General features: G+C 53.3%; 1 protein-coding gene across 1 annotated transcript; it reads right to left on the bottom strand.

Moving 5' to 3' along the window:
* Positions 1–2,744: 2,744 nt before the first annotated feature.
* Positions 2,745–11,418, bottom strand: CACNG1 (calcium voltage-gated channel auxiliary subunit gamma 1; the record flags this gene model as incomplete). The annotated part of the gene is made up of 4 exons (XM_015572413.1): positions 2,745–3,496; positions 3,963–4,100; positions 5,491–5,565; positions 11,253–11,418. Coding segments are annotated over 4 exons (606 nt in total), but the record flags the coding sequence as incomplete, so codon positions are not given.

Genomic DNA, 11,418 nt, shown 5'->3' with positions numbered 1-11,418 from the left:
TCTCACCTGCACCTCTCTGTTCCTGTATCTGGATCGTGTCGCTTCCTTCCTCAAAAGCCTTCCTTGGCCCTCGTCAGGTAAGCAAGATAAATGTATCCCAAGGAGCTCCTGATTTCTTGAACTCTTATAAGTTTTGACCAAAATCTGCTTCATGGAAAGTCACTGGAAGGGACCTCGAAGGTCATCTGATCAGAGGATAGTCAGTGGTTTCCCAAAATCTAAGCCACAAAAACCCTTGTTCAGAAAAGACCCACAGTGTTACGTTAGAACCCAAAAATGTAAGGCCTGCCTAGATAATACATGCAATACATGTTTTACTTCTTTACTCTCGTAAATACATTTATGGTAGCTTCTTGTAAAATCCATTTGTTAGAGCAATTGTGGCATGCAGAAGCACACGAACATTTGAAGAAGGAATTTATAAAAGGCAGATGCCATTTGATATCTAAATCGAGCCCTGGTCTATTTTCTTTCGGTTGGACAATATGAGCAAACGCTGTGATTCAGAAAGACAAACCGAGGGGTATTTGCTGTACCGTGTGATCTGCGCAGATGGGCCCAGGCCTGAATTTCAGAGATGAATACAGAACAAAACTCCTGACCCCCGAAACACAGGCAGGAAGTTGAAATGTACGCAGAGAAAGGGCTGGAGAAATGTGGTTGGAAGGTCTCCTTCAAAGAAAGTCCCAGCACAAAGGTTGAACTCCGTGGAGGTCCTTTCGGTGCCTGTAACGTATGAAGCGAGTGATGCTGGAATAAGTTGAAGTCTGTTGTGTGCACAGAGGCCAGAGGGGGCTCCCCAGGCTCAGGGTGGAGCAGGGTCTTAGCACACTTCCCAGGGGGCCCTTTCTGGTCTGGAGACATCGTCTAACCATTTGAAGACAGGTAGGAGGAGGAGAGGTTCTCTCAGTGTCCTCTGTAAACGTCACTTCTGTGAAACCGGCATAACGGTGGCCCTCGGCGGTGGCCCCAGAGCGTCCCTCTCAGCTTCAGCCACACCCATCATCTCTCCAGAACAACGGCTGTGGCCGGTGGCCTGGCCGCTTTCTCATTTGTCGCTGCTTCCCTGGCTGCCTCTGTCCCAGGCTGGGCCAGTCTTGGCTGTGGCCTTTCCCTTTTCTCATTTTCCTCCCCGTTAGGCAGGTTATATACATGGTCGCCTCCCTGCCTCTTGGGCGTTTCCAAGTAAAGCTGCATCCCTGGTTTCATTAAGCTCCTTCGTGCTTTAAAACACCCCCTTGGTCACCGGCAGACCTTGTTTGAAACCCCTGGCGGGCTGGGGGCGGGAGGCGTGTTCGCCGTTAAATCAGTGACTTGGAAATCGCTTTTGAACTCCTCAAGCCCAGGACTCTTAGGTTGTGGTGACAGACCCCCCGTCCTCCATTTCTCTGGGGGGTTAGCAGGACCGCACGGTGGGTGAATAGAGAGGCAAAGTCTACTCCCAGAGCAACAAGCATTTCCAGGAGGTTGGCTCTCTTACATTGAGGCCAGACATTCTTGTCAGGAGCAAAAGGAGAAGACAGTCTCGCCCCTGGAAACAGCAATTACCTTAATGAACTTGCTTCACCTGCAGGATCGATGCCTTGTGTGGGGATTAATTAAGGCCTCGGCGGCTGCGCTTGAGTGAGACGGGGGATGAGGGCTCGAGAGGCCGTGGGCAGTGGCGCCCGGCCGAACACCAGTCCTGGCTTTAATGGGAATGTTCCACCTCATGGCTTTATTTATACCTGGTCCCCACTTCGGATCTTTTGTGCAAGCGGGCAGGAAATGAATTAGAAATGAATGTGTAAATGAAACATTGGATCGAAATGGGACAAGTCACACTGGCAGGGAAAGCAGTGTAGTAGGATGTGATGAAAGCCCCAGCCGGCCTGTGTTTCACCTGCTCCTTGCAGCCGTCCTGGCCGGCCATCAGCCACGGAAGGGGGGCGGCTGTGTTCTGACCGTCGCCCTCCTTGACCAGACCCGAGCCAGGCTCCGCTGAGCCCTCGTCTCGATTCCGCTGTGTAAAGACTTGAGCAGACACTGACATCCTTCCTAACAGCTCAGGGCCGCACCCGTAGGATGGCCCTAGCCCCCCTTCAGTGCCCACCTGAGAAAACCCCTGAAAATGGGGCCTGTCTCCCGGTCCGCGGGAGGGGAGGAGCTCACTTTGATGAGTGCCAGTCAGCAAACCCAGATGGGTTTCACGTGGACCAGTCCTCCTCTCAGCTTTTTGCAATCTTCCTCTTCTGGGACTCACAGAGCCCCCCGCCCGCCCTCCCTGCTCCCCATCCTCCCCGTCCTCCCTGTCCTCCCTGGGCCGGCTCCGGTGGGGCTCTGGGAGGCGGGAGCGTGTGGGTCACGGCCCTCCGCGGCGCCCTCCACGTCTAACTGCTAAGCCCCGCTTCCTCATGTTCTCTGCAACCACAGCCCAGCATCGGAAATCAGACACTTGTGGCTGTGCGGCTTGACTGCTGTGTTAGCACTTGGACGCCTGGCAGGCCAGCGCTCTGGAAATAAGCCCTCCTATTTTTAACACCCTTGCCTAGTTGGATGGTCTCTGGTTTCTGCCAGAGAAAACCCCAGGGCCCCGAGATGCACGCTGGAATTCAGAACGGTAAGTCTCGGTAAACAGCACGCCTCTCCCCACGTGTCCCCGCGTGCGTCCCAGAGACCCCTTTTCCTCCTCCTCCAGGGTCCCTGCGGCCCCTGAGCTGCAGCCAGGGATCCTCGCGTTTTCTACGCAAGACACAGGAAAAAGCAAGTTTTCAAAGAACTTTTATTTCAAACCACAGTCAGAAAATACCCAGTTAAAGATGCTTCTCCGGCCTCAGAGAAGGCGAGGTCGGGGTCAGCTCACCAAACACAGTGCGTCTTGTCGCCAGGGACCGAGGGGCTGGCTGCTTGCCCCGGAGGACACCCCGAGCTGGTAATGAGCACAGGGCGGCCCTGGTCAGGCTCACAGGACAACGGCAGCCAGCCCATCAGACAACTGGCGCCGTGGGGACGACTACGAGCTCCAGCGGGAGGTCGGGCCTCTGCAGACACCTGTGCACCTGCTGGGCCCGCCTCCTTCCCACCGAGGGCAGGTCTGGATCGTGTCCACTTGCTGGATTCCCCAGGCGCCTGTTGCAGCCCAGAGAGCCGCCAGGGGAGGGGAAGCCGCAGCAGCAGTGTGGGTCAGGTGGGAACAGGAGAGATGTGACGCTCCCGCCTGCTTTCTAGAATGTTCTGGGCTGGGCTTCCTTGTGGGGAAAGCCCTGAGAGTCGCTGGGACCCCAGGAGGGCTAGTGCTCGGGCTCCGAGTCCATGCAGGACTCCCAGGGGTTCTGGGGCATGCGAGGCAGGGAGAAGAGCAGCAGGGCCAGGCCGCCCAGGAAGAGGAGGACGAAGGCGGAGCAGGCGCAGGCGAAGGACCAGGAGTAATAGTACTCGATCCAGACCGTGTCCTCGCTGTCGATCATGCGCTTCACCGACTGCCGCAGGACCTCCACCGAGACGAAGATGCAGAGACCTGAGGGTAGAGCGGGGACGCTCAGGGCCCACCCGGCCTGTGCCCACCGTCGGCCGGGGCTTCCGCAGGGACAAGGGGGAGACCTGGCCGTGGAGGAGACTGTCTCGAGACTGGAGGTGCACGTGGGGACCTGCAAAGTGACCCGTCTGCCTGCCTACCGCATGACTCGCTCACCCTCAGGGTAATGGCGTTTCTTTCCTTCTTGTGTTAGTATTTGTTTGGATTAATTTAAAATGTGTTAGTGACGGGCATTGCTCTCAGTGCTTGTGGATTAAATGGACAAATTGCCAACATCTCCCAGAGCCACTGAGTGTTGGTGAGTCCTGACCACGTTTGTTCCTGCGTGGAGCCCGGGAATTTCTCCAGACCTACATCTCAAGGTTGGAGGGAGGATGGGGTGGCAGCAGCCCTCACCCCGGACATCGCGCCCCCGGCCCGGGCTCACAGGCAAGTGCCCCCCCTCTACCTGCAAAGGCGTAGAACATGGATGCCGGCCTCAGCAGGTAGTCCCGCTTCTTGGTGAAGGACAGGAGCACGCAGATGGTTCCCATGATGATGAAGATGAGGCTGAAGATGGCGATGGCGGCGGCCGAGATGCTGTACTCTGCAACACACACAGGGCCGGCGGGCACCTCAGCAGTGGCCTCGTCCTGGCCTTGGGCCACCGCTGGCTGTGCCGCCAACCGGGTGAGTGACACCACCATGGGTTATGATTCCCATTGCACTAACACACACACACAATCACGCACACTCCCCACACACTCAGGAAGACTGAGGCCCCGAGAGAAGAAATCACTCAAGTCGCACACGAGTAGAGACTCAATTCTAACTCCCGGGTTGCACGAAACTGCAACCCCTCCCCCAACCTCCCCACCGGGCAGAGGACTGGGAAGGGGCAGGAGGCACGTGGCAAGAGGCCTTTCTGGAAGGAAACTTCCTGAGTGACAGGCAGAAAGCAGCAGGCACTCGGCGGAGGGTGGTCTGTCCTGGGCTGACAGCAGCCTCTGGAAGGTGGCTTGTTACAGAGCACGGGCGTGTGTGTGTGTGTGTGTGTGTGTGTCAGGTGTAAGCTTTGTGTGGTGTGTGTGAGACAGGTATAAGATTTGCATGGTGTGTGTGTGCATGTGTGTGTGTATGTGTGTGGTGTGTGTGATGTGTGTGTATGTGTGTGGTGTGTGTGTGTGCCAGGTGTAAGCTTTGCATCGTGTGTGTGTGTGTGTGGGAAAGGTAAGATTTGCATGGTGTGTGTGCGTGTGACAGGTGTAAGATTTGCATGGTGTGTGTGTGTGTGTGGGAAATATAAGATGTGCATGGTGTGTGTGCGTGTGACAAGTGTAAGATTTGCATGGGGTGTGTGTGTGTGTGAGAGGTAAGATTTGCATGGTGCGCGTGTGTGTGACAGGTGTTATCTTGGCATCGTGTGTGTGTGTGTGACAGGTGTAAGATTTGCCAGAGTGTGTGTGTTAGTGTTGCACTGGCATATAAGGATCTACCAGAGTGAGTGTGTGCACACGTATGTATGCATGTGTGTGTGCACGCCCACACCGTGTGCCACCGTTCGTACATGTGCAGGTGTGGGTCTGTACCCATGACAGAGGGGTGCATGTGAGCTCCATGGCTCCTGGAAGACCCCAGGGCACATGTGCTCGGGGCTCCCGGACTCTGATGCGTCTCCCCCCGCCCCCTGCCCTCCTGATTCTTGGGCGTGATCGATGGCGTGGGAAGGAATCAGTTCCCCGCAGACTGTGACCCGCCAGCCGGAAACCCGTCCCAGGGTTGGTGAGCGCTTGTTCCATTGCCTGGCTCCTGTCGCAGGCACGGCGCCTTCACCGCCTCCGCCAGCCCCATGGACAGAGGCTGGGACACACCGAGGGTGGCAGGGCTCTTCTCACCAGGCGCAGGGAAGTCGGCTTTTGCGCCAGATGATTTCCTGCCTCAGCGGTGTGACCGCAGTCACTTCTCCCCGCCCTCCCGGCTCGACGCCCTGGGCTCACCTTTCTGAGTGGTGAATTCAAAGATCTCTGAGCTCTCGCCTGGGTTGAAATGCCGGAAGTAGGAACAGTTTTTCTCTGCAAAGGAGGAGACAACCTGTGAGGTGAGGGAAAAGGGCCTGTAGCTGAGGCAGAGGCTCGGCTGAGAGAGGGTGGTGTGATCCCACCAGGGTGGGCGGAAGGGATCTCTGGGCTGGTGTCTTCTCCCCAAACCCTCACCCTGGGCTGAGACAAATACCTTCTCTGACGCTAAGACCAAAATGCCACCAGATTAAGGGGGTTGCATAAGAGGCTGGGAGATCCTCCGGGAGCCAAGGCTGATTGAGTCAAAGGTACAGACAGCACTTGGGGACTGAGCCCATTAGGCAGATGGGGTAACTGAGGCCCATGGCTCAAGTCATTTGTCAGGGGGGACAGAATACATGGTCAACAAGAGGCTACACAGTGGTTCGTCCGATTATATCCGCCAGGGACCTTGGGCAATGTCTGGAGACATTTTTGCTGTTACAACTGGGCAGGGCTGCTAGTGGCATCTAGTGGGTAGAGGCCGGGATGCTGCTACACATCCCTCTGCACAGAACAGACTCTTGCATCATAGAATTCTCCAGCCCCAAAGTGCCAGTAGCGCTGAGGTTAAGAAACCCTGGATCCCACCGAAGTCTAGAGCTGTGTTTCTCAGCACCAGGCCCATCCTGTCTCGCTGGCTTTTCAAAAGCTTCCCAGGAGATTCTGATGATCAGCCACGTTGGGGAGCCCTGCTCAGGCCCCTTCAAATGCCCCGCAAAGTGCTCTTCTGAGTGGGCCACCTGGAGGGACTTAGGTGAGGGCTAGAGAATCCATTCAAGGACCAAATGTGACCAGCAGGTTGTTTCATCGGACCCTCGACACCCATGGCTGCAGAGGCAGCCCAGCCCAGACCTTCCCCGGCCGGCTTCTCGGTCTCCGGGGTAACTATCAGGAAAGCGGAAGACCTGCGGACAGTAGGATGTTCTTTGATGGGGGAGAAGAGGAAGGTCTCAGAACAAAGAAATTCATGCCGATGTTAAGTATAATTTCAGGCATAATTTCTCTTCCGTTTTTCCTTTTCATCTCTCCTGTAACTAGACATACTATCAAATGAAAGGATAGTCCTATTGCATATTGAATACAGGTTAATATTATTTACTCTGGATTTAGGAAGTCGATGATTGGGTTATTTTATACTATCTTGTTTCTTTAAGAAAACTAAATCAAGTTGCTTTTTATTTGTGTGAGGCCCTGTATTGACTGCTTTTTCTTTATTGATTGTTTAGAGCCTCTGGTTTTGCCTTCATTTCTTGACCTTCAGATTGTCTTTGGATTTTCTTTTTTTCTGTGAGTCCTCACCGGAGGATATTTTTCCTTTTTCTTCTTCTTTTTTTTTGGAGAGAGTGGGTGGGAGCGGGGAGACAGAGAAAGAGAGAGAAACATCAACGTGTGAGAGAGACACGTCTATTGCTGCCTCCTGCACATGTCCCGACCAGGGCCGGGGATTGAGCCTGCAACCAAGGAACATGCCCTTGACCAGAATTGAACCTGGGACCCTTCAGTCCGTGGGTGGAAGCTTTATTCATTGAGCCAAACAGGCCAGGCTGTCTCTGCATTTTCACAAGGCCACTGACGGAGACGCGCCCGAGGTGCTGCCTTCATGTGGGTGCAGGCTTCCTTCTATCTGGCCCAAACCCTCTCATTGCCCCCGAAGCCTGTGGCCTCCCACTCCTCCCTCCTCCCCCACCTCAGGGTGACCGCTGCTCCCACGGTGGAGGAAGGAAATGGCCCCTGGAGACCAAGCCTGGCGTAGTGAGCAGCAGTGAATGTTCTGAGAGGTAAACCGCCCTCTCTTTGAGCTTCTATATTTAAATCGCTTCCCTTTTTATCTGAGTTACCTGGGGTGTCTGACACCGGTAAGTGGTGATGTCAGAGTCGAGCTGCTCTTTTCTCTCTCACAGCTTCCGGGGCTGTTTTAGAACATAATGCAGCCCTCTCATACTTGTTAGATTGTTCGCTAGAGATTGTCTCCAGTCACTGCTTCAAAATGGCTGTGCTGTGTCCTAAGTCACCACAGGCCTCTCTCTGGACAAAGGAACATTTCTGTTTCATTCTGTAAGGGCCAATTTCAGTCGTCATTGAAAACCCTCTGAAAAGAATTGATTGAATTCAAGTGTATTTCACAGTCAGCTGCTTCTGTGACTACTCGCCATCCTCCAGTCAAAGGCGTTTGGAGCAGGGAGAGGGCAGGGCGGGGGGAGGGGGCATGGGATGAAGGCCCAGCTATGGGCGGTTCTGGGGTGCTGAGGCTACTCTTGCGCAGGGCGTGCTCGGGTTGTCAACCCCAGGAGATAGACACCAGGCCCCATCCCGGACAAACCGCTGCTGCCACTAGGCACTCGCCCAAAAGCTTTCTTAGCTCAGACACGGGGGGAACAGCATGTCTGGGAAGCCAGCCTGTGGATTCTGGGAGGTGGGGGGATTTTCCCCTCAGTGGCCCAGGGGCAGTGTTCCTGTCCCTCCCCTCCCCAATTATATGCTCTCATACATGGTGAGGGGCACCCAGTGGGCAGGGCTCCCACTGAGGACATCTGGAAGTCTCAGCTTCTCTCTCACGTGGCTGAACTTAGGGCTTGAGGACAGACAGGCCAACCCTGTCCCTCTCTTGGACTTAGCACGTGAGGAAGGCCTGGGAGGGGCATGTGCTCGGGGCCCCATGGCTGCCCACTGGAGACCGACCACAGGCTCCTCTGTGGGCCCTGATGGCCCCAGCACGGGTGGGGTATGTCAGACCCAGTGCTCAGTCTGGATACTTCCGGCAGCAACAAGATGCTCAGTTAGGACCAATCAAGCCAGGCCTCTGTCACTGTCGCTCAAGACTTGCCCAGCATCCTGCCATGGTAATTGTGTGAATTCGGTCAAATTATTCAACTTCCCTGTGCCTTGTTTTCCTTATCTGTAAGATGGGATGATGATAATAGTATGGACCCCATAGAGGATTTTGTGAGATTTAGATGAGTTAATATATATATCATCCCACTGCCTCTGGCCTTCAATGGTTTTAGGGGGAAAAGTAGCTGTTTGTCTTAGTTAGAATTTCTTGTATGTGATGAGTCACTTGCTGCTCTCACAAGAGTCTGTCTTTATTTTTCAACTTATCTGCCTTTTAATTATGATGTCTCCAGATTTTGATCTATCCTACTTGAAGTTCATTAAGCTTCATGGGTTTCTAGATGAATGTTTTCCATCAGATTTGGGAAAATGTTGACCATTATTTTTCATATGGACTTCCTGCTCCTCTCTCTCACTTTCTTCTGGGAGTACCATTAGGTGTATACTGATACATTTCATTCTGTTCCACAGGCTCTGTTCATTTTTCTTCACTATTTCTCCTGTCTGTTTCTCAGACTAGCTAATCTCAGTTGATGTATCTTTAATGTCATGGATTTGTTCCTCTACCTGCTCAGCTCTGCTATTGAACGCCTCCGGTGAATTTTTTCATTTCAGTTATTGTACTTCTCAACTCTAGAATTTCTATTAGACCCTTTTCAAATAATTTTCATCTTTATTCTCTACTTCATGAGACATCATTCTTAGCACACGAGGAAGGCCAGTGGTTTCTTCTATTTCCTTGAATATACCTAAAACAGGTGACTTAAAGTCTTGGTCTAGTAAGTCCAGTATCTGGGCTTCCTTAAGAATCTATTACTGACATTACTATTGTATAGGCCATGCATTTTTAGTTCTTTGCAGGTCTTGAAATTTTTTAAAATTTAAACTTAAAACTGGAAAATTTAAACAATATAATGTAGCAACTCTAGAAATCAGATTCTAACCTTACCCAAGGATTGTTCCTGTTGCTGTTTGTTATTGTTGTTTATTTAGTGACTTTCGGAATTAATTTTGTAAAGTCTATATTCTTTGTCATGTGTGGCTGCTGAAACCTCTGCTCAGTTAGTTTGGTGGTCAGTTCACAGAGATTTCCTAAAATTACTGGGACGAATACATCTCCCAGTATTTACTGAGGGGCTCTGTGCTTAGCGGAGTGTGAAACACTCCACTAAGCTGTATACATTTCCAGAGTTCTCAAAAAGTTTATTCTGATCATTTTCGCCAATGTCCACATTGTTTTCATGGAGAGGAGGATTTTTGGAGGTTCTTACTCTGTCATTTTTTTTTTCTGATGTCATCCAAAGTTAATATGTAAAACACTTAAGACAATGTCTGGCAGGTAGTCCTCTATTTGTGTTTGCAGTTCTTATTATTACTGTTATTAAGAATACATAAGGACATTGTATGCTCTAGCCGGTTTGGTTCAGTGGATAGAGCGTGGGCCTGAGGACCGAAGGGTCCTGGGTTTGATTCTGGTCAAGGGCACGTACCTCGGTTGCAGGCTCCTCCTCGGCTCGGGCCCTGGTTGGGGCGTGTGCAGGTGGCAACCAACCGATGTGTTTCTCTCACATCGATATTTCTCTCTCTTTCCCACTCTCTTCCACTTTCTCTAAAAATCAATGAAGAAATATCCTTGGGTGAGGATATAAAAAAAAGGAACATGTATGAACTCTGTCCATCCCCCCAGGAAAGTGGTCCTGTAATGCACAGGCAGGGTGGGGGGAAGGAAAAGATGTTCACAGGCAGAGAAAGGAGATGGAGGAAGTCAGAAACACCCAGCAGCAGCCTGTTGGGGGTAAGGCTGTGCTCACAAGTACGATTCACTCAGGACCAGAGTGAGAAGGCACTGAGATAGACTGACCAGGTTCAAGTCCAAGCCGTGCCTGTTGGTCCCCAGTGGCTGGCTCAGCCATCTGCTGCCAGCCTGTCTCTCCCTTGTATAGACTCAGCTCGCCGCCCTGCTCCTCTGCCCTGTGAACTCACCAGGCTTTGAAAGGCAGATGCCTCCCAGCACAGGTGGGCAGGACCATCCCAGTGCGTTTCTGGAGAAGCTGCCCTGCCCTGCCCTGCCCAGCCCAGCCCAGGGGAGTTGGCTGGATGATGCATCTGTTTACGGGCGTGCTCAGCACTGGCTGAGGGGCATGGGCATCCGGGCCATGTGATACCCGTGAAGGACATGCTCATGCCATTTAAAGCCCTCAGCCGGGGGACTCGGTGTTTCCAAGACAGCTGGGTATTTATGAATCTTCCGAGTGTCCAGTGGGAATGAGCGAGGCGGGAGCCAGCGGGCAGGGAAGGAAGAAGATAGAGGGGAGAGGGAGAAACAAGGTTTGGGCTCCTCTGTCCTCCCCGACACACTGCAAGGTTTGGGGGGACTTGGCATTGGCTCCCTGGAAGGGGAGGTTTCAATGAACACCCAGTCCGATAACAGATAATTCTGAACGCCGAGTGGGATGCCGCACTCAGCCTGGTCCACCGCCGCCTTGGAGTGACATTTGTCAGCACGGGAAGGGACTTGGCGTTGCTGAGCCCAAGCACCAGGGGAGGAAGCAGAGGCTGTGATGGGCTTTGTCCCCCTACCGCCCCGCCAATTGTCATGTTGGGGGTCACGGGTAATGTGTGATTAGAGCGGGCTCTTTCCTGAGCTTGTACTGTATTTACTAGGGTCGCAGAGGGCTGTACGACCGCAGGGAGACTAGTCATCCCGACCCCGGGGGTTCTATACAGGGAGCTCCCCTCACCGTGGTGCATGGCCTCATGCAATTCAGACCCCCTGTCCCGGGCACAGAGGGCTGTTCTGAGCCACTTTTCCGGAAGGAACAAAGAAGGACAGGAGGCAGGGACGGGGGACAGCGTGGGTACGTTACCCCCAGGCAGGGTGATGGGTCCGCAGCTCTTGTCCTTGCTGCCGCTCACGATGATACTTTTGGTGCAAATCCGCCAGAGGCCGAAGTGGGCCGCCTCGCAGACGGCGCTCTGGTGCTCCACCCGGGGGCTCAGCACGGCCCAGTGGTCGGTCACCACGGCCACCGT

Source organism: Myotis davidii, unplaced genomic scaffold (genome assembly GCF_000327345.1).
Source record: "Myotis davidii unplaced genomic scaffold, ASM32734v1 scaffold69, whole genome shotgun sequence".
Classification (NCBI taxonomy): Eukaryota; Metazoa; Chordata; class Mammalia; order Chiroptera; family Vespertilionidae; genus Myotis; species Myotis davidii.
The sequence above is the reverse complement of the archived record's forward strand: the minus strand, read 5'-3'. Positions and strand labels throughout refer to the sequence as shown.